Here is a 23,081-nt window from a genome sequence, read left to right as displayed (position 1 = left end):
AGCATCTCTCTAACATTTGGTAATCTCCCATAAACAAAAGAAGGCCTCAGGTGCAGATGTTTTGGGCAAGTGGCAGCATCTGGAGAGATTTTCAAAGTATGTGTACCTCTTGCTATTCAAACTCAGAAACTAGATAAATATTTTTCCCTAGATGGTGCACAAATGTGACCAGCATTTGTGAAGATGGGTCAGGAGTGAAAGCTGGGGAAACACTGGCCTCTTAAATTTCTCCCAACCCCCCTCCCCACCTATAAACATTTTTTTATTGGCGTATAGTTCATTTACAATGTTGTATTAGTTTCAGGTATACAGTAAAGTGAATCAGGTAGACATATATACATATATCCACTCTTTTTTTCTTCTTTTTTTAAGATTATTTTCCCTTAAAGGACATTATAGGCTTTCTTGGTGGCTCAGTGGTAAAGAATCCACCTGCAATGCAGAAGGCGTGGGTTCGATCCCTGGGTTGAGAAGATCCCCTGGAGAAGGAAATGGCAGCCCACTCCAGCATTCTTGTCTGGGAAATCCCATGGACAGAGGAGCCTGGTGCGCTACAGTCCATGGGGTTGTAAAGAGTAGGACACAACTGAGCGACTAAACAACAATAGGCCATTACAGAGTACTGAGTAGAGTTCCCTGTGCTACACTGTGTGTACTTATTAGTTATCTATTTTATATACAGTAGTGTATATATGTCAAGCCCAATCTCCCAATTTATTCCTCCCTCCACCTCCCCACTCCCTTTAATGGCCCCATTTTACAGTTGACAGAAACTGAGTCTCTTTGTGGAGGGGATGGACAGAAAGTAGGGAGTTTTCTTCTAAACGATCAGGCGAGCAAAGCCAAGAATTGTCTTCGTGGTCGAGTTAGACGTGTATGTATAAAACAATGATTACTCCTCCCTTCCCTCTGCAGTACGTGTGTGCGTCTTTGTGTGTGTGTGTGTGGAGCCACAGGCCTTTCCGAATGAGTGACAGCGGGAGCCCGTCCCTCCAGGAGCCGCGTGCTGAGTGACCAATGGCACAGATAGGCTGTGGATGGGTACCAGTCTCTGCAGAAGCCCGGTTGGAAACCGTCGCACCCACCCTTTCCACTCCCCACCGCTCCCCCTTTTCCTCCCCCCACCCCCCTACCCCAGCTCCATCAGTCTTTTTCCGCTCTCGGTTTCCCCGGGCGCACCCAAGGTGCTTATCGCCTTCTTGCAATCCAGGCCGAAGACAGGGTCGGGGGTGCGCGGCGCGGGGGGGCCGAGGCTCAGGTCTGGCGGTTGCAGACTGCGGTCCCCGGTGCCGCCGCAGCACTGCGGCTGAGAACGCTTCGCTGGGAGGCCGGCAGCCTCGGGGTGCTAATATGTAAAGCAGCTGGCGGCGCTGGGCGGGGCCTGGAGGCGATGCAAATGAGGGAGGCGGGGTCTGCCCGGGGCTCCGCCCCCCTCCCCCGCAGCTGGGGCCAGCGGTGCCAAGCGCAGCTGGACTAACAGCGGCAGCTGGGCGAGTGACAGCTCCAGCTCCGCGCGCCGCGGCCGCCAGAGCCGGCGCAGAGGAAGCGCCCGCGGCCCCTGGCGCCTTAAGCGGCCGCCTCCTTCCGCGCCTCCCGGGCCCGCAGCCCGCGGTCCCGCGGCCCCGAGCCGACACTTCTCGGGCTCCGGCTCCCCGCGCGCAAGATGGCTGACCCGGCCGCGGGGCCGCCGCCGAGCGAGGGAGAGGAGAGCACCGTGCGCTTCGCCCGCAAAGGCGCCCTCCGGCAGAAGAACGTGCACGAGGTGAAGAACCACAAATTCACCGCCCGCTTCTTCAAGCAGCCCACCTTCTGCAGCCACTGCACCGACTTCATCTGGTGAGAGCGCGCCGGCGCAGGGCACCTTCTCGGGGCCCCGAGGGCAGCGCCGCGCGCGCGGGGACCCTTGTCCGCGTCCCCCCTCCGCCCTGCGCCTCCGAGGGAGGAGAAGCCCCACATCCCCGGAGCTCCCCGCTACGGACCCTTCTGCCCTGGACTCCCCGGTGGACGGTCCTGCGGCTTCCCGCTCCCCCGGGTCCCAGACGGCCGACCGCGGGGTGCCTCCTGCCCTGTCTCCCTCCCAGTCGCCTCGGAGCGCCCTGGGGCCGCGGCGCGGACGGCTGTCCCTCCCCGGGAGGGCAGCGTCTCTAGTGCCTTTTCGCACGGGGTTCCCTGTCCCTCCGCCTCCTTCCGGGCTCGAGGCACCCTCACCCCCCTTCCCTCCTTTCCGGGGGCAGCGCCCTGAGTGTCCTCTCTCTATCTCCCTGCGGGCACAGGGCATCCTTTCCTCCTCCTCCGTGTCTCCGAGGGCAGCGCCCTGTGTTATCTCTTTACTGCTCCTCCCTGCGGGCCTGGGTTCTCCTTTCCACTCCTCGGTTTCCCGGTGCACATCACTGCGGGAACCCTCTGGTCCCCGGTCCTTCTGGGCATGGGGAGTCCTCTCTCCGTCCCTGTCCTCCCGGAAACACCATCGCCGCGGGGGCTCTGCCAGTCTCCCTCCCGATGCGTCTTTTTCTTTTCTCTTTCTCCGAGGGTACGCGGGCATCTCTGTGGGCAGATCTCCTGCCTGCCCTCCGCCCCCACCACGACGGAAACGCTCCCCCAACCCCGCCACCTGGTGGTCGCAAACTCCTCTCTCTGCTTTTTGAGGGGAGATGGAGGTTACCGCTGAACTCCTACCTTCCCCCTCCCCCTGAAAGGCGGAAGACTCTTGGGCACCCGCCTGTGGCTGGGAGGTTGCACCTGGGCCAGAGGGGCAGGGGAAGTGGGGTGACTCTGCGGGGGAACTAACCGGCGGCTGGGCCCCTCGGGCTGTCTGACATGCCTCCTTCTGCCTTTGCAGGGGCTTCGGGAAGCAAGGATTTCAGTGCCAAGGTAGGCTGTGGGGTTCTGGCCCATTTGTGCAAAGAGAAGGTAAAAAAAGACTTCCTAGAAGTGACTGAATTAGGCAGAGAGTGAAGGCACCACGGCTGTCAGAGTGACCCCCAACCTAGGAATTCATCACCACAGAAAGGTCTTGTTAATACAAGGGGTGCTGTATGTGGGGCAGAGGTGCTCCATCCAGGAAGGGCTGGTGGGGCTGAGAGGCCCCGCTGGCCAAGGAAGTGTATCCACCCTTTCTACCTTCCTGCAGCTATCCGAAGAGTGAACCTGTCCTGCCTGGTCAGTTCGCCAGATAGGTGCACGCATGAGTGCTAAGTCGCTTCAGTCATGTCCAACTCCTTGCGACCCCATGGACTGTACCCCACCAGGCTCCTCTGTCCATGGGATTCTTCAGGCATGAACACTGGAGTGGGTTGCCTCCAGGGGATCTTCCCGACCCAAGGATCGAACCTGCATCGCTTACCTTTCCTGCACTGGCAGGCAGATTCTTGACCACTAGCGCCACCTGGGAAGCCCCTCCCCACCGATTCCTGCTCTCATGCCTTTCCACATCCCTTGCCCCATGGAGGTCTCTACAGGTGGCCTCTGCCTCTGCAGATGGTGTATCCCCTAGAAAGGCGACTGTGATTGTCCCCTGGGCCTCTGCCCTCTCTGAAGAAGTGGTTCCAGATGGAGTGCTTCTCAGATCCTGGTTTAAATTGCCCTTTCTCTCTTCTGGCTAGGTACAGGAAGGCTCCAAGTGACTGCTTACCTGGGTCCTTGCATCAGGCCTGAGATCCTTGACCCTAGCCAGGGATGCGCAGCCTAGGGGTGACTCGGCTGTCGCTAGCTGCAGGTTCTCTCTCCAGATGCCAGATCACCTGTAGTCTTGTTTAGCCCTTAGGGTGTCAAACGTTTTCTTAATTTGATGTCAACATTTTAGAACTGAAGATTTCACAAACGTATCTGACTTTGCAGCTTCAAGTTTGCTGACTGTTGGTCCCACTTTCTTTTTAGACCTACCGTTTGGAGCTGAGAGCAGCTGTTTTCATAGGCAGGGTGCACATTCACCGTTTTGTCTCAGTCGATCGCGACCAGGCCTGCTTCACCCAGTTTTGGCCCCTGTAGGGCCAAGAGTTTCAACCTCTGGTCTGGAAAGTGCCTGTTTTTAGACCAGCTATGGCTGAGTTTGGTGAGAAATGTCACATTTCTGGGGAATGTCTTAGGGACCAGTTGATTGCCCTGATAAGCTGGGCAGAGATCAGGGGAAGAAAGCATTTGAATATTAAAGAGTCTGAGATGTGACTTAGCACTGACTGACAGTTTAGTTGTAGCACCTCCACCCTCCAGAGAAAGTAAAGTGATCCCTGGTGAGTGTGGGTGGCATTGTCAGTTGTACAGAATGCCTGCAGTGTGGCACTGCTTTCTTCTGAGACTTGTATGTCCTCTAACCTGAAATCTGAGCCGAGCCCGCTTAGCTGGTGAGTGTCATAGAACCCCATCCCCCTCCTCCTTTACCAGGATTTGGAGCCCCAGTTTTACACACTGCATGAGAGGATTTCCCACATCCCTTTAAATGGCAACATTTTGGTTCTGGTGCAAACTGTTGGATTGTTTTCTAGAACATTATTAACCCCTGGAGCAGAATGCCAGTGGTGTCTTAGCCCAGGAACACGTAGATCTTTGAGGTTACCTCTCACTTTCATGAATCAGTTTCTGCCTTTGTGGCTTGCTGAGGTCCAGGGTGATTTTTGAACATTTTAATGCAGCTTTTCTATCCCAGCTGCTCTGTAGTTATTAGCGATGGGAACGTTGCTTGCAACATGCAGGTAATGATACATCTGAAGCGGGAGATCCTTTTATTCAAAGAAGGAACAGTGGTCAGCATTTTCTGGTGCAGCTATTAAGGCAGAATTAAAGTTTCTAATGAAACATGGCAGCTTAAGAGGTCGCCATGCTTAATTTTTTAAATCGCTTTTCTTTATCTCCTCTCCAGGCAATGTAGGGTAGTGGGCATGTGCACAGCCTGTCAGGCTATCACAGTGGCTTGGAATCTTGGCCTGAGACTTTGCAGCTGTGTTACTTAGCCTCTTTGTACCTCAGGCTCTTCATTTATAAAATGGGTCCAGTAACAATACCTACCTTTAAAAATTGCTAAGTGGCTCCAAGTTGTTAACAGTATGTAAGATGCTTGGACCAGAGGTCAGCACAGACTCAGCACTCAGAAGATATCATCTCCTAGGATTGTCTCCAAACTAAACTAGTGGTGGGGCAGCTGTGTGTAAGAGGAGACTGGGCTGCAGGGTTACTTTGCTATGAAACCAGCTGCCATGTTAGAGTCAAAATCCAGCTGTGAACATGTGGTCACCTTGTGTTACTGCTTTGTTCATATATGCCAACTGGGCTGGATGGGAAGGAGCCAGAGAGGGGAAGGGGCAGTTTGACAGCCCTTGAAATTGAGTTGTTTAGGACTTCATGCTTAGGGATATTTAGGAAAGGGAAAGATTATCCTCTTATCCTGGGACTTCTTTGGCAGCTCAGTCAAGAATCTGCCTGCAAGGCCGGAAACCTGGGTTCGATCCCTGGGTCGGGAAGATCCCCTGAAGAAGGGAATGGCCACCCACTCCAGTATTCTTGCCTAGAGATTTTCAAGGACAGAGGAGCCTGGTGGGCTACAGTCCACGGGGTCGCAAAGAATTGGACACGGCTGAGCAACTAACACTTACTCCTTACTTAAGATTGTTCTCAGGTATGCTCAGAATTACCTGGGACTAATCTTGGAACCTCAGAGCTATTCCTTATTCAAGCATTTTGGGCACTGCGTATTTCCTCAGGGTGAATCTAATGAAAATGGGATCAGCATTGCATAGAAAATGCCTAAGGTTTTATTGTCACCAAAGTCAGAGGTCCAAAGGCCAGGGTCCTGTGTTCTTTTCAGTTTTCCACTCTACAACCCCAGAAGTGAAAATTATCTCATGGTTCAAGAAGGATGCTGGACTATCCAGTCATCACATCTTTATTTCAGCCAACGGTAGGAGGAATGGTAAAGGAAGGCGAAGGACACATGAACAGGAAGTTGCCTCTTACACTTCTGCCTGAATGCTGTTAGCTAGAACTTAATCAAATACCCACACCCTGCTGCTGCAAAGGAGTGTGTGGGAAATGTGATGTTAATTTCAGGTAGCCCTAGTCCCAGCTAAAAGCTAGGGTGGGGGGTTTTCCACCTCAAAAATAGAAGGGACTAGGGATCCAGCCTCTGCCATTCTTGGGTAGGAGGTGTGTAGGATGATCATAAGGCAAGGAAACCACTGAGCCCCAGGCTCCATGGTGCTGCCATGGAAATTGGGGATGCTAAGATGGAAAGTCCATAAACCACGGGAAATTGGAAATTTGTGTGTGCTCAGGGAGCTGAAGAATAGATTTTCTTGCTTTTGTACAAAAATCTAGATTGACTGCCACATAATTTCTCCCGTTTTGTTTCCACTCTCTGTATTTTCTATAAGACCATTCTCGGTGAGGTAGTTTAAGAATGTCTCTGGTGACAGGGGACTGGAGCTGAGAATCTGTATTATGACACTGCCTAAATTCTGAATAAGAAATAGGATCCCTCAGATAAGCAAGGCAGACTTGTCTCTGTAGCATTCTTTAGAGGAGCTGCAGACCTGCCATTTGTGCCTTAGTTGTAATTAAGACAAGGCTTTGGGTGGAATTAGACTCTTACCCCAAGAAGCTTTTGCAGTTTGGCAGAGAAGGAAAAAAAATTTTTTTTAAAGGAAGTGACATCATTAGAAATAGGGAGACAATAAAATGCAGAGATTTAGAATTCCTAGCATGTGGTTGGAGTCAGAAAGAACTGGGTTTGAATCTATGCTCTGCCACCTACAACTGTGTAAAATCGGGCAAGTCTTCCATATGTCGTGGCCTCAGTTTGCTCAGCTGTGAAATGGGCTGATAGTACCTACCTTATAGGGTTATGGTGAAAAGTAACGAAGTGGTACAAGAGAAGTATCCACTGTTGCTAATTCTAAGTTAGATGATAATTATTACTTCTTTAGCTGTAGGGAACTGTGTCAACAGGGGACAGAGTTAATACGGGAACTCATTAAATGACTGTGACTTTCATGTATTTAGGTGGGTTTTCTTCTTAGGTATGTTTCTTTGCAGACTTCAGGTGACATCAGTGAGTCTGGCCCCAGCCAGCCAGCTTGCTTAGATTATATTTTCTCACCCTTCTTGTGAGAAGAATCTAAACTTCCCATGGACTCACTAGAAAAACCCCAGTGCACTAATTTTCTGACTATGAAAACCTAGCATTGATGATTATAATGAATAAACCAGCTGTCCCCTTTCCTGCATAGATTAGAAAACGTGTTTTTAAGCCTTCTTTTTTAATTTTTATTTTTTATTGAAGTACAGATGATTTACAATGTTGTGCAAATCTCTGCTGTACAGCAAAGTGACTCAGCTACACACATGTAGACATTCTCTTTAAAATATTCTTTTCCATTATAGTTTACACAGGATATTGAATATAGTTCACTTTGCTTTTTAAAAACCTTATAATAGACATTATTCTTAAAAATCCCCAAAGTATTTCATGAATCCAGTCATTGCTGGTTTCATCAACTTTGACTTTATAGGATTCAAGTTTATTTTAGTCTGTAGTTAGCACATAGACATTAGAATATGTACTTTTTAAAAACAACAAAGATGAATCAAACGTTCATTTTATTTTTGGCATATTTTTTTCCCTAGGAACTTATGATGTCTTCAAGTTCACATTGAACTCTCTCAGTAAAATCATTAATAGGGCCCCCCCTATTTTTGGCCATGCTATGCAGCACGTGGGATCCTTAGGTCCCCGACCAGGGATTGAACACGCACCCCCTGTATTGGAAGCATGGAGTTTTAACCACTGGGCCACCAGGGAAATACCCAGAGGGCCTTTTTGTGTGTACAGTCACATGTCAGGCCACAGGCTACTGGAGCCTCTGTTATTCCACTTCTCTCCCTTCCCAGAAGTAGATCCCAGAGGCCTGTGAGTGAGACTCCACTTATCTCTTGGCTTCTTCTGAATGTGTTCTAGGGGTCCCAGGTGGATAAAAGGCACAGGCTTTTTGAATTTGTGTTTGTTGGCTTGACTTTTTATTTTTTTCCACCTGAAATGGGATTTGGGGCTCAAAGTCCCAAATGAAGTAAAAAATTTTAAGGGTAGATTAATGCTGGATCTGAACAAGAAGAAAGGTTGATTTGTTGAAAAGGCAGCAGCCAATTCATTTTGAGCTGTAGAGCACTCAGGGAGAGCTTGAAGCTTGGTCACTGGGCAACAGAATGCCTTTCTAAGTAAATATGGAAAATATGACCTTTGAAAATCTAGTTGATATGATATTCTGGTTATTAGAAACTCATTAAAAAATATATTATTTCTGAGTACCAGTGATACTCCAAGTACTGCCCGGAAGCAGATGCAGCATGCTTATGGTGCATTTGGGTCAGTAAAGAAAAAGATTCAGAGAACTTAACTGGTCAAAAGATAAACCAAAGGTGTGAAAATAATTTGTACATGTTCTTGCTGTTGGGGCCTCTGCCTCTGTCTCTTTATCCCTATCTTTTTGTTTCTGTCTCTGTCTCTCTCTACACATGCACACAGGCACACACACATGTGCATATACACATAAATAGACCAGTATATCACAATTTGATAACATGTGTCTCCTTTGGGTGCTTTTCAGCTACAAGTAGTTAAATTATTAAGTACAATTTTAATCCTCTGGTCTTTTGTCTTTGCAGCCCAATTAATTCCTGGGTTGGAGAGGGGAACCAGCTGAGAATTTCATTATCTGTGGCTCATGTTTTCAAAAGCTTGGTCCCTTATCATTCTTGGCATTTGATCTAATCACAAGGATTCTTTGACATCATTCATCCCGTGTCTTCATTGAAATTGTATAATGCTTCTCAGAAAGTTCTGTTGGATAGAGCTGCCTTAGACCCTAGCAGTAGGTTTCACAATAATCCTAATGTGAGCAGACTCTGGGAGATTGGGATGGACAGGGAAGCCTGGCGTGCTGCAGTCCCTGGGGTCACAAAGAGTCAGACGTGTCTGAGCGACCGAACAGCAAATGTGAGTGCATTTAACTTAACTGTCAACTCTTAACTCTTCTTAATATGAAATACCAAATTTAAGATTAAATTTAAAAGAAAAGAGGACATAAAAACTGACAAAAGATAAGAAAATGGATAAAATTAGAGAGAAAAGAGGCAGGTGAGGAGGGGATTTGGTGATGAGGTGGGAAGGAGGCCCTGCTTACCACTTGGTCCAGCACTTGCTTATGTTCTAAAGACACATACCAGAAACAGATGAGGCTTCACTGGTCCCCATCGGAGTGGATCCAGAGAGACCCCAGGGAAATAGCAACTTTGTGTCCTTCTCATCTTTCTTTTTAGACATTTACCTTTATGGGGGGTTGTGTTTAAAACACACATGGTTAAAAAATAAAGTAATACAAAAGTAAAAAAAAATTGTGTGATAGACTGTTGACCTTTTTATAGCATTCACAAAATCCAGAGCGTTTACATGTGGCATTTGGAGGTGTGATGAATGCTTGGAAATCTGGTGGGAAATTTGTCTATTTACCACATCCATCCATCCATCCTTCCTTCCTTCCAAAAAGTATTCACTCATTAAACTCCCTGTATCAGGAATTATGTTAGATGGCAGGAGCACAATGGTGAATGAGATTGAGAAGATTCTTATTGTCGTGGGGCTTCCAGTGTAATGGGAGAGATAAGACATTCTACCGATACAAATCATTGCAGCAATGTTTAATTTCACTCTTGTTAGAAAAACATATCATATATTAATGCATATATGTGGAGTCTAGAAAAATGGTAAAGAAGAACCTATTTCCAGGGCAGGAATAGAGATACAGATGAAAGAACAGACATGTGGGCAAAGAGGAGGGGAAAAGGGAGGGCGGGACGACTTGGGAGACCGACTGACATATATACACTGCTTTGCGTAAAGAGCTAGTGGGAACCTGCTGGAAAGCACAGGAAGTGCAACGCGGTGCTCTGTGAAGACCTAGAGGGCTGAGATGGGGTGGGTGGGAGGGGGCCCAGAGGGAGGGGATCTGTGTGTACATAGAGCTGCTTCCACGCTGCGTCCACACTAAATTGTGCAGCAGTAACTAACACAACATTGCAAAGCTATTATACTCCAATAAAAAGCTTCTCTCTTGTTAGACTTTGAAGGGGATGTTCAGGGTGCTGTGGGGGCATGTAGGGGATGCTAGCCTATGTAACAGTTGGGGTGGAGTCAGGGAATTAAACATCAAACAACTTCTCATTCTTTGAGGTAATCTGAGAAAGTCTGAGTTGTCAAGGAACTGGAGCTAAAAAATCTGTATTGTGAAGTGGCTCATATCCTAGATAAAGATACACAGGAGGTCTTATCTCTGTGACATTCCGTGGAGAAGCCCTGAATCTATCTGTGTCTTGGTACTATGAATATTGAGTAGAATTAGACAATTATGTTAAGATGGCTTCTCTCTCAGTTTGACAGACAGAAAACGTTGTCTCCTCTTAGCTAATAACTCAGGTGATGAGCTGGCTTCCTTTTTGTTCAGGGACTGCCGTTTGAGGTTGTTCTAAAGGAGAAAAATCACCATTTCAGAGATGGAGGGGCAAGTCTGAGGCAACAGACTGAGAATAAATAGAGCAATTATACATGTGTGTGTGTGTGTGTACACACAGAAATTCTTTTCCATTAGTTCATTACAAGATATAGAAGTATACAACTGAGTCGCTCTGCTGTACACCAGAAACTGAACATTGCAAATCAACTATATTTCAATTAAAGAGAGAGAGAGAGCAAGCAAAATCTATCAGCGAAAGGCATTTGTGAGCTAAAAGCCAGTTTGCAAGGGCACAAGATTAGTTGCATTTTCTGCTGAATACCTTCCTCACCCTGGGTCCATGGCTGATTTCCTATTGCTGGTTCATTCCATTGGCTTGGGCGGTGTGTTTTCTCTCGTTGGGAAGATAATTTTTAAGTAGTTTCACAATAAGCAGCATTGATTCACATGTAGAGGAAGATCCTTTGTCAGTTCTCTTTCCATCTTTCTGATTACTTCAAGAATAAAGTCTCAGTCTCATAAAAATCTGAGTCCTTTGTGTGTGTGTGTGTGTGTTTAATAAAGGGACTACAGGGAATTATAGAAACATACAGGTATATTAGTTTCTACCTGTAATCCACTTTTAACTAATGTTGAGCCTCATGCTGTTCTTCCTCTGGGCCTCATTTCTTACTGGCTCTTCCTCCTTGTGAGTCAGGAAGAGGGGTTTCAGTGTCTTCCCAGAAACGTTTGGTGTTGCAGGGAAGCTGTGTTGCACAGAATTGAAAGGCACAGCAGTTCAGACTCTGACAGTGTCTGGAAGAGATGATAGCGTTTATTCAGGATGATAGCCTTTATTAATGTTACTGTTGTTATCGTTGCTGTTGTTGCTACCTTTTCTTTTTTACTTTCTTTTTTTATTTTTTAAATAAGGGTATAGTGGTTTTATGGGGCTTCCCAGGTAGCACTAGTGGTAAAGAACCCACCTGCCAATGCAGGAGACCTAAGAGATGCGAATTCAATCCCTGAGTTGGGGAGATCCCCTGGAGGAGGAAATGGCAGCTCACTCCAATATTCTTACATGGAGACTCCCATGGATAGAGGGGCCTGGCGGGCTATGGTTGGTATGATTGGCAAGAGTCGGACAATGACTGAAGCGACTTAACATACACACATAGTCGCTTTACAGTGTTGTGTTAGTTTCTGCTGTACAACAAACGGAATCAGCTATGTGTGTGTGTGTGTCCTGTCCCTCTTAGACCTCCCTCCCACCCTCTTCCCCATCCCACCCCTCTAGGCCATCACAGAGCACCCAGCTGAGTTCCCTGTGCTATACTGCAGGTTCCCCTAGCCATCTATTTTACACATGGTAGTGTATATATGTCAGTCCTGGGAATTGTCCTTTGCTTGCTTGTCTATGTCTTTTGGATGTCTCTTTCCCCTGTAGCCCACATGCAAAAATTTGCCCTACTGGGTCAGAAGAACTCAGATCCAGACTAGGAGGGTTCTGGTCCTCCTTATTGAGTCTTGGCATTCGCTTAGTAAACAGAAATTAACTTTGCTCAACAGTAACAACGTTCCTGGGGGAAATTCTAGACTCTTCTTTCACCTTGCCACTGCCCACTGCCCAGTTAACCAAACTTTGTGTCTCTAGATAGGCAGTAAAAATTGGACTTGCTAGTGAAGGCTCAGAAATCAAATAGACACGATTTCCTATCCTGGCTTTGTCTTTCCATGGCCTTGTGACCCTGGGCTGGTGAAATATGATCCTGCCTTTATACACCTATCCTGATAGCTCAGTTGGTAAAGAATCCACCTGCAATGCAGGAGACCCTGGTTCAATTCCTGGATCGGGAAGATCTGCTGGAGAAGGGGTAGGCTATCCACTCCAGCATTCTTGGGCTTCCCTTGTGGCTCAGCTGGTAAAGAATCCACCCTCAATGTGGGAGACCTGGGTTTGATCCCTGGATTGGGAAGATCCCCTGGAGAAGGGAAAGGCTACCCACTCCAGAATTCTGGCCTGGAGAATTCCATGGACTGTATAGTCCATAGGGTCACAGAGAGTGGGAAAAGGCTGACTTTCACTTTCACTTTCACGTCTGTCTATCCATCTACCCATTTACCCACCAATCCATTCCTCTGTCCACCCAGCTGTTTTTCTGTTCCATCATCCATCCATCTATCCATCCAGCCATTTCCCCATCCATCTGTCCATCTGTCCATCTATCCATTCATTCAGTAAATATTCATTGAGTGCCTACCATGAATTGGGTACTGTTCTAGGAGCTAAAACTAGACCAGTAAAGGAGCCAGAGCCCCTGCCCTCAGGGACATTTATTGGAAGAACAGCAATTAAGTAACTTAGAAGAAATACATTGTTTAACATCAGGTTGCAGTATGGGCTTTGGAAAGAAAGAAGACACTGTGCTTGCCCTTGAAAATCTCTCTGGTCTTTGGAGGGGAGAGGAGAACAGCAGGACCAGTTACTTCCGGTACATAAATGAGAAGTATTACACCAAGGGTGTGAAAAGGCTTTGAATGACATCCGTACTCCTGGGAGGAAAGGAGAAGATTCCACACTGGAGCTGACATTTGGGAACAATCTTCCAGCAGGAGTGGGAGTTCCCAGATTGACAGGGGGTGAGGGCTGGGGTGGGTGTTTCGGGCAGAGGAGAGCAACATGGAGCCCTGGAAGAGTGAACGGGCTCCGCCGGGAACAGGAAGTGGGGGGTGTGCGTGCAGGAGGAGCTGGTGGGAGGGCAGCGTCATGTGGGGGCTGGGGCGGGGGGTGTCTGGACCTTGTGAAGGAGCATAGTGACTAGGAAGTGACTGTTGTCATTGCTGTAGAGCGGGATGTGTGGGGGTGAGTGAGATGGCCAAATGTTCGAAAAAGAGAATGAGATGTATTCTGAAACCGTAATTGCTGTGACTCAGTTCCTGAAATTCCAGGCTGGTGGGGTTGGAGGTCAGATAAGAGAAACTGAAATGACCATTTAGAAGCAGTGGTGGTGTTGATGGGCGGGGGGTGGGGGGGGGTGTTCCCAGAGCGTGGAGGGGCTGCTGCTATTTTGCACATCCTAAAGAGACATTTGGATTTTCGTGTCAGTCATATTGTTGATGATTCTATTTTGGGAGGTGGTTACTGGGTTATTTTTATGGTTCTAACAATAGGGATATCACTCTTTGCTGCATCTTTAATCGTAGAAGGCCACAGAAATGATGTTGTCTCTAGAAGGAATCCTCCTACTCCTTTTCTCCTCTCCTGCTCTCATGCACCCAGCTCGTGTTTATTGAGCACATGTTCCACTGGAGGTAAAGGATTTGTGCTTTGGAGACAGGATGGCGTCAATATAAATCTTGGCTTCTTTTTTTTTCTGCCGGGTGGCACGTGCGATCTTAGTTCTCCAACCAGGGATGGAACCCATGCTCCCTGCATCGGAAGCACAGAGACTTAACCACTGGAGCACCAGGGAAGTTCCTAAATCTTGGCTTCTTATAGTGGGCTTCCCAGATGGTGCAGTGGTAAAGAATCTGCCTGGCAATGCAGGAGACGCAAGAGATGCAGCTTCGATCCCTGGGGTTGGAATGATCTCCTGGAGTAGGAAATGGCAACCCGCTTTTACCTGGACAATTCCACAGACAGGGAAGCTGCCGGGCTACAGTCCACGGGGTCGCAAAGAGTTGGACACGATGGAGCAAATGAGTACACACATATGGGACCTTGATCCTGTTGCTGAAGCTCTTTGAGCTTTTGGTTTTTTCAGAGGTCAAAGGCTGTCATTAGAACCTAGTTTATAGGGCTCATGGCTGGTGTTTCCTGAGCTCCTTGCTGATTCACAGTAAGTACTTGATAAACAGAGTTGATTCCATTATTTCCACGGGGTGGACTCTGTCTTGTCCTTAACTCAGTCTATCATCTTGTTGGGAGGCAAGATGAATGCTCCCGAGTCAAGGACATGATGCAAGAATGAAGGTGCTTACGTGTCATGGTCAAGAGCACTCGGGGAAGCCGACAGTGGATTTGAGGGTGGAGCGCTCAGCTGTGGTGAGAGAGGCGATTTGAACGTGGCTGAGCTCAGTGCTTTCTGTGCTAGCTTCCTGGCTTTCAATGCTTTCATTGGCGGCAAACCTCAGAACTGAAATTGAAGTTGGATTGAATTGAAATCTGTGATTGCCCCACCTGCTGCCTCATTTTGAAAACGTGTTGATGGCATTTCAACTTTAAATAGATTTCGGACCAGTTTCCCTTTAAACTCTGGAGGTCCCTTTAGGCTGTGGGTGGGATGTCTACCATGCCCTTTGAAGAAGACTCCTATATAATGTGGGTGAAGGTAGAGAGTGAGGTCTGCAGGACTGTCTCTTGTCTGGATGTGATGGTGGGGGTGCTGATTCTTATGGAATAGCCCTATTTTGAAGACCTTCCCTCCCTAAAGGTAGGGTCCGTTCTTTAGAGTTTAGGCAACGTGGCAAAGGAGAATTTTGACAGTTGTCTGGATTTTTTGTGTGCCTCGAAAAATGTATGGTTGGAGGTATTAATAATTCTATCTGGGGCAACATTATTCTTTGGGAAGCAGCGTTGGCATATAGGATGGTAAAGGACCATTTTCCATTTTGGTTAGAGGTCCATCTTTTTGGTGGCTTGCTCTTCGTTGTTCCAGGATTAAGTCAGCATCCTTAACATCTGCCTTCTCTGGGCCCTCAAAAGCCTCTCTTTGAACCACACTGCAACTTGAATTTCACTTTCTAGCTGAAGACTCCAGCTGGTCTTGCTCAGTGTGACACAGCTCTGCCCGGCCCAGGGCTTTTGCACATGTTCTATCTTGAGCCTGAATCACTCTCCCCTCTCTTCTGACCCCACTGCCCTCCTACTCATTGTTCAGAATTTAGTTCAGCTGTCACTTCTTCAGAGAAGCCTTCCTTGATCTTCCAAATCAGGTTCTCCCCTGGTACAGCCTCCTAACCCCTTGTCACTTTCACATTTTCTAAGAAAAAAATGTTCATTCATTTATTTAGCTGCACCACATTCTAGTTGCCTCTTGTGTGACGTCCCTTGCGGCACCCAGGCTTCTTTCTAGTTGTGATACGTAGGGGCTCAGTAGTTGCTGTGTGTGAGCTTAGTTGCCCCACGGCATGTGGAATCTTATTAATAGTTCCCTGACCAGGGATCGAACCTCTGTCCCCTGCGTTAGAAGACAGATTCTTAACCATTGGACCACTACAGAAGCCCCTCCATATTCTAATTGTATGTTTATTTGACTGTTGAGTGTTCATCTTCCCCACTAGACTATAAGTTTCCAGAGAGGTGGGACTCCATCTCTCTCACTTCCTGCTGTTCCTGGAGTACCCAGGTCTATACCTGGCACGTGGTGTGTACTCGTAGATACCTTTTAAATAAATGAATGGTATGGGGAACATAAATCCACTGAGGGAGTCATTTGATTTGGGTTTTAGTGCTAGTTTTGCTGTAGCTTGATCTACAGTTTTCCTAAAGAGCGCATCACTTCCTGGTTTACAGGCTCAGATCATTTTTGTTTGAACAACAACAACAAAAATTGTCCTCATTAAAGCCTGTTGAGGAGTGATTTTCAGAAGTATGTGAACGCTTCAATCTTAACCTCAGCTTTGGCCATGTTTCTCGGTAAAGACAAAGAGTTTCTCCGCTGAAGTCCCTGACTTTAGGACCCTGGTAGGCTAGAGTGACAATAATTTCCTTTAACAGTATATAAACTGGAAGCTACTAAAATGGCTATCAGCAGTGCACAGTGGAATACTGTACAGTAACAAGAGTGAGTAAACTCCAGCTGTATAAGACACGGATGACTGGCAAAAAACGCCAGATGCACAAGAGTATGTTCCGTAGAATTCCATGTACTTGAAGTTCAGGGACAGATGAAAGTAATCATTTGTAGTAATCATAGGTGATAGCAGGTAGGGTGGTGATTACCTACAGGAAGACTGGTGGGGACTAAGAGGGGACACCAGGGTTTGGGTGATGTTGTTTCTTGATCTGGGTGCTGGTTACATGGTGGGTTCATGACCATCCACTGAGCTGAAGACTTGTACCCATCTTCTCTTATGATAGTACACTTCAACAAAAACATTAAAAAAACACTGAGCTTTGGAAATTTCCTAGTGGTCCAGTGGTTAGGACTCTGCCCTTTCACTGCTGAGGACATGGGTTCAAGCCCTGGTTGGGGAAATAAGATCCCACAAGTCATGTGGTACAGCCAAAAAAAGCACAGAGCATTAAGTCACTGAGAATCTGAGAAATGTTAGTGGGGACTTTTTCAGTTCTGCACACAGAAGTGAAATCTGTAGGGGAGACAAGCACCTTCTGGAGTCAACCACAGAGGGATGGTGCCGTTTGCCTTCTTGGGGGGACATCTGCTTTTCATTTCAATGTTGCCCATCCATTGCAAACTGTAGAACAAGGAAGCCAGGGCATCCTGACAGTTTTCCCACCCAGTAATGCGGCTCTGTTATTACCAGGAGAACTTGAGCTCATAAACTACTTTTCAGGCTTGCATTTAAAACATTCTCTCTTTGCTAAGGTATTAGTCAGAGTCTGTGAAAGCTGCTGTAACAGATAAGCCCTGACACCTTTGTGGCTTGACGGGAAGCATTTATTTCTCACTCATGGCACAGATCCACTGCAGGCGATCCTGGTCAGGCAGCCTCCCTTGCAGCCACCCAGGTCACTCGCCACTGGGCAGGAGGATGGGGAAAGGGAATATGAGAAAGCACACTCATTTCACAGCCACTTCAGCCTGGAAGGGACGCTTATTGCTTCTGCTCACATTCTCTTGGCCGGAGCTTGGGCACAGAGGTGCGTCAACCTCAGGGGGTCCTGGGATGTGTCGACCAGCTCAGGAGTAGAAGCAAATGGGTGCCTGCTGAGAAACAGCGAACCCTGCTCAAGCTCCCAGAGCCATGGTTTCCTTTGACTTCCTTGGAGCTGGGCTATTTGATTTTACCTCTAACTTGACTTCTTTAAACCTGAGAAGTGAAATGCTAGACCTCTTTATTTCGTCAAACACAGGAAGGGATGTTTGGAGGAGAACACAGTCTGTTTGTGTTGCTAAGGATGAAATAAAGAGACACTCTTTTTTGCTTTTAGCTGGCAGAACAATCTGGCTTTTGTCAGAATTTCCAGTTTTCCAGCCTGTCAGAATTCTTGCCGCTTCTGGTTGCCCGTGGACATCACAGACACTTTGGTTTGAGTCAGAGATGAGCTCACTCAGTTACTTCTTTGGAAAAGGCTTTTGCTCATTCGTCATCTCTCCTATGGAAGAATCCTTTGGTGGTTCTACTTTTGGATATTTGACCAGACACAATTACCTGGTGTTTAACAAACCACCCCAGTCCTTAGTGGCTTCACACCACCACTGTTTTATTTAGCTCATGTTTCTGTGGGTCAGTACCTTGGGCTGGGCTCAGCTGGGCGGTCCTTCTGGTCCAGGTGAGGATTGGCTGCTCGTGTCTGGGGCCCCGGAAGGCACACCTGAGACCCCTGAGGCTTTTCTCCAGGTGGTCTCATCTTCAGTGGGCTGGCGTGAGCTCGGCCACGTGGTGGTGGGTGCATGCCCAGTGCATGAGAAGCGGTCACAGGGCCTCTTGAAGTTTAGGCTCAGAACTTGCACAGTGGCACTTCTCCCATATTCTCTTAGTGAAAGCAGGTCACAAGCCCACCTGAGAAATAAGGGAAGAAAGAAAAGGGGAAGAGCCTATTCCTCTTGATGGGAAAAGCCGCAAAGACTGTGTGGCATTTTGGGGAACCCTAGCAGGCCAGTTTCACCGTGGCCCTCATGACTCCTTAGCGCTGGTACAGTGTGCATCTGCCAGACGGAACTCGAATCTGTGGCGGGTCCCAGGTGAACTTTGCTGTGTGTCGTGTCTGTCTCTGGGATCCCATGGACTGCAGCCTGTGTCTGACTCTTTGGAACCCTGTGGACTGTAGTCTGCCAGGCTCCTCTATCCATGGGATTTCCCAGGCAAGAATACTGGAGTGGGTTGCCATTTCCTTCTCTCAGAGATATTCCCGACCCAGGGATCAAACCTGAGTCTCCTGCATTGGCAGGTGGGCTCTTTACTGCTGAGCCACCAGGAAAGCCCACTCACCACTTAGACATCATAAAAGGACTCAGGTCACAGAGAAATGAAAGGGCCAAATGCTTTATGTAAAGGGCATAGCCCAAGGCTTAGTGCACATGAGGCACTGACTGCTACCACCATCACTACCGAGTATACCACCAAATATTGTCACATTACCACCACCCGGGTCCTGCTGTGGACTTGGCATTACACTAAGTACTTAAGATCCATAGCACGAGGGAGAGATTTGAGAAGGAGACAGACATGAGTGAATCCGTGTCATTCCACGTGGCCCGATGGATCACAGAGCTTCAGTGGAGTGAGATGAGGACTAGGGCTTGAGTTCAGACCTCAGCCCCTCCACTGATCACATGTGAGGGCTTGGGTGCCTTTCTTAACCCCTCGAATCTCTGGTTTCCTCATCTGTGAAATGGAGGTAACAACACAGAGCCCGCCTCCCAGGATGCCGCGTGGATTGAATGAGACCAGGAATGCAAAAAAACATGTGATTGCTCCTTAAATGTTAGTTCTGAAAAACAGTTCTCAAAAACATCTTTGAAAAAATGTCCTAAAGGTACCATTTTTACTTAAATGTCCTCCTGTGACCCTGGCCAATGTCATTGCAGCTTTGTCTTCAGAGATGGAGATTTGCAGACAGGTGGCTTATAGGAGGAGGAGCTCTTGGGAACAACATCTGTAAGGGAGGGAGGGAAGCAGGGAAGGGAGAAGTTGAACTGCAGTGCAGTTGTAATAGAGGCCAAAGCCAATCTGGTGGCTGGAGCTGTGATGGTCCTTCAGAAATGGGACAGTGGGATCTGCACCAAGTGGGCACTGGCTGTGGGCTGCTCTTGGGGAGCTGGAATTACCCTGGGCAAGGCAGCTTTCTTCTTCTTTTTCAAATTATTTATTCATTTGTGGCTGTGCTGGGTCTTTGTTTCTGCGTGGGCTTTTCTCTAGTTGCAGTGGATGGGGGCTACTCTCTCATTGCATTTGTGGGCTTCTCTTGTTGCAGAGCACAGGTTTCAGGCGCACCAGCTCAGTAATTGTGGAGCTTGGGCTTAGTTGCTCCATGGCATGTGGGTTCTTTCTGGACCAGGGATCGAACCCGTGTCTCCTGCCTTGGCAGGTGGATTCTTGACCACCGAGCTGCCAGGGAAGCCTAAGGCAGCTTTCTTCTTCAAGGGAGGAGTCCTAGGGAGGACTGTGAACCATTGGCCTTCTGAGGGAACTAGTGTCCTGATCCTGCAGGTGTGAGGAGGGTCTAGGGGATCCTCTGTGGGGCCCACAGCCTGCTTCCAGGTGTTTCTTAGAGACATTCCAAATCCTATCTCCTTGACTGTTCATAACCTTGTGGGCTTTTATCCTTGGTCCCTTCCCAAAACTGATTTAGTTGCCATGTAGGTTCATAGGCTGTATCTTCCAGCATTGAAATATAGAGAGTCTTAATCTAAGTAGGCTTAATCCAAGCAGGACGTGGGAATGACTTGCCCATGGTCATCTAGCTACCGGGCAGAGACCTGGTTTACATGCCTCCCCTTATTTCCTTCCACCATGCTCTCCTGAGTCACAGGCGATTCCAGCTTTATTCGAAGCCTGGACTCTGTAACCTTGGTGCCTTGACCTTCACCGTTCCACCTTCTTGCAGCTCCACGCTGGGAGGAGTTTTCCTAAATTCCTTTAAATATGTTTCTTAGACTGTGGATCATCACTCATTAGGGTGTCATGAAATCAATTTAGTAGGTTGTGAACACCGTGAAAAAAATAAACTTGAAAATATCAGAATGCATAACACTCACAACAAGTATGGTTTCATAAAGATTTTATTTCATGTGAACATTTATAGGCATGTGTGAACTGGGCCAGATATAAAATGTATTTCTCACTGTGGGTGACGGTCAACGTGGTTTCAAAGTCATTGTGAGAAATACAGACACGAGGTCTGGGGGCTTGTGAAATTGACTCTTGAGGTTCATGGACTGTTGAGGCTTTACTTATTTCTAGAGATGATGTACGTGCATTGTTTTCAATCCTTTATAATTAGATATTGTATTCTCATCCCATCCTGCTATCCCAAGGTTATTCTAATGATCATCTTTGAGCTTTAAACATATCACTGATGAAAGTTACTTTTCCACATAGAATTCTAAGTGTGGGATAGGAGTTTTCCTTTTTTTGTAAGTGAAATTATTGGTTTTGATGTAACTGCCTGGCCTGACCTGTCTCTTGGGTGAAGTGTCCCAGTGCTACGTCAAGTGCTGGCAGAGAGCTGTCCCTCTTCCGCAGATGGAGAACTGGTTATCCTGGGGGATAATGTGGGTTGAGGAAGAAGTGTTTTATGAACAGAATCAGCACAGGGGTAGGAAGGAGGAGGTGTTCAGGGGCCTCACGAAGCTGCCGGGAGATGTGGGAAGAGCGTGCAGGCAAAGAGGTGGGCTGTGTCGCCGGGGTGACTCTCTGCCGACGGCAGCCTCCAGCTGGGCCTTCCGAGGGCTGGGACTCAGGCTGTGTTTCTGTTCTCTGGTGTCCTTGATAGGTAGGGGCTCAAATGACAGCTGGCCTCATTGTGTTTCCCTTTTGGCTTTCTCTGATTTGGGGCCTAAGGGCCACTTGGGGGCCAAGGCACTCCAAGTGAGACCCAAAAAAAAAAAAAAAAAAAAAACCAGGTTCAAGAAAAAACAAAAATAAACAAATGGGACATAATTAAGGAAAAATGGTGCTGATGAACCTGTCTGCAGGGCAGCAGTGGAGATGCAGACAGAGAACAGACTTGTGGTCACAGGGGGGGAAAGAAAGAGAGGGACAAACTGAAAGAGTAACGTTGAAACACGTACCTTATATACATTACCATGTGTAAGATAGATAGATAGCCAATGGGAATTTGCTGCATGACGGAGGGACCTCAAGGCTGGTGCTCAGTGACAACCTAGAGGGGTGGGATGGGGTGGGAAGTGGGAGGTGGGAGGGAGGTTCAAGAGGGAAGGGATATATGTATATCTGTGGCTGATTCATGTTGATGTATGGCAGAAACTAACACAATATTGTAAAGCAATTATCCTCCAATTAAGAATAATAAATTTATTTACAAAAAGAAGAAAAAATGAGTCTGGGTTAGACCTGTTCCTGCTTGAGTGTGTGTGTTCCTAGGAGAGTCTCTATCAGCAGCAGAAGACTGGCCAGGGAAACTTCCATTTCCTGGACATCTTCACATAAGGCTTTCAAATGCTGCTGACTCACAATGACGTTTATTGAGAACTTACTATGTTCCTGGCATGGTTCTAAGTGTTTTACTTTGGCCACCTGATGCGAAGAGCTGACTCATTTGAAAAGACCCTGATGCTGGGAAAGATTGAGGGTGGGAGGAGAAGGGGACGACAGAGGATGAGATGGTTGGATGGCATCACCGACTGAGTGGACATGAGTTTGAGTGAACTCTGGGAGTTGGTGATGGACAGGGAGGCCTGGCGTGCTGTGGTCCATGGGGTTGCAGAGAGCTGGACATGACTGAGTGACTAAACTCAACTGAACTGAACCCTTTTAATCTTCACAACAGCCCAGTGAGGCTACTACTTTATTATTCCTATTTTATGCTGAGAAAACTAGGCACAAAGTTAAAGAGTTGTTTCCAAAGTTACAGGTTCAAACATAGATTTGAGTTCAGGACTGCATAAAAGGGATGGAGAGATGATGATGGTGACGGTGATGACGATGACAGCTAATATGTGAGGGCTTGCCGTGAGCTGGAGATTTCAGACTTCATCCCTTTGAATCATCATCCTTATTATCACCTCCATTCATCAGTGAGGAAACAGGCTTAGGAAGGGTAAAGAGTTTTCCTGAGAACTGCAGAGCCCAGATTGAATTCAAGAGCTCAGTTGGTAAAGAATCTGCCTGCAATGCAGGAGACCCCAGTTTGATTCCTGTGTCAGGAAGATCTGCTGGAGAAGGGATAGGCTACCCTCTCCAGTATTCTTGGACTTCCCTTGTGGCTCAGCTGGTAAAGGATCTGCCTGCAATGTGAGAGACCTGGGTTTGATCCCTGGTTTGGGAAGATCCCCTGGAGAAGGGAAAGGCTACCCACTCCAGTATTCTGGCCTGGAGAATTCCATGGACTGTATATATATAATCCATGGGGTTGCAGAGAGTTGAGAGACTTTCACTTTCTGTCTGAGTCAGATTCTGAGTTCCCAGTCACCAAGGTGAAGGGCTTGGGTGGGAGAGAGCCTTTGGGTGAGTGGAGGGCTCTGGCAGAGGGAGGGGGAACCGTGGTCAGGCAGGCTCTGGGGTGCTTGAAGATGATCTAGCTTATCCTTCAGAGCTAGGAAAGCTTGTTTGCCATAGCAGTGGGTGAAACTGGCAAAATCTGATGGACGAGAAAACTTCTTTGTGGGAAAAAATGTTTTCAGTAAATTGTTTTTGACCAGTGAAGGAGTTAGCACATGGGTAGATTTTTAGCTGTGGCCCTGAAAAAGGAATTCAGAAAGTGGCTTTAGGTCTGAGGTCTCTTGATGGTCATGTGAC

At 47.5% G+C, this 23,081-nt stretch overlaps 1 protein-coding gene across 2 annotated transcripts in view; it reads left to right on the top strand.

Moving 5' to 3' along the window:
- The first annotated feature begins 1,458 nt into the window (after nucleotides 1–1,458).
- The window catches only part of PRKCB (protein kinase C beta), a 375,677-nt gene continuing 354,054 nt past the window's right edge, over nucleotides 1,459–23,081 (top strand). Inside the window, exons 1-2 of one of the 2 annotated variants that reach the window (XM_027526433.1) lie at nucleotides 1,459–1,836; nucleotides 2,840–2,871. In XM_027526433.1, the coding sequence (XP_027382234.1) occupies nucleotides 1,664–1,836; nucleotides 2,840–2,871 (205 nt within the window). In that variant the 5' untranslated portion in view covers nucleotides 1,459–1,663. The remainder of the gene's footprint in view (nucleotides 1,837–2,839; nucleotides 2,872–23,081) is intronic. The other variant, XM_027526434.1, reaches the window with a different exon arrangement.

The sequence above is a fragment of the Bos indicus x Bos taurus genome, chromosome 25 (assembly GCF_003369695.1).
Source record: "Bos indicus x Bos taurus breed Angus x Brahman F1 hybrid chromosome 25, Bos_hybrid_MaternalHap_v2.0, whole genome shotgun sequence".
Lineage (NCBI taxonomy): Eukaryota > Metazoa > Chordata > Mammalia > Artiodactyla > Bovidae > Bos > Bos indicus x Bos taurus.
This window is presented reverse-complemented; position numbering and strand designations above follow the sequence as displayed.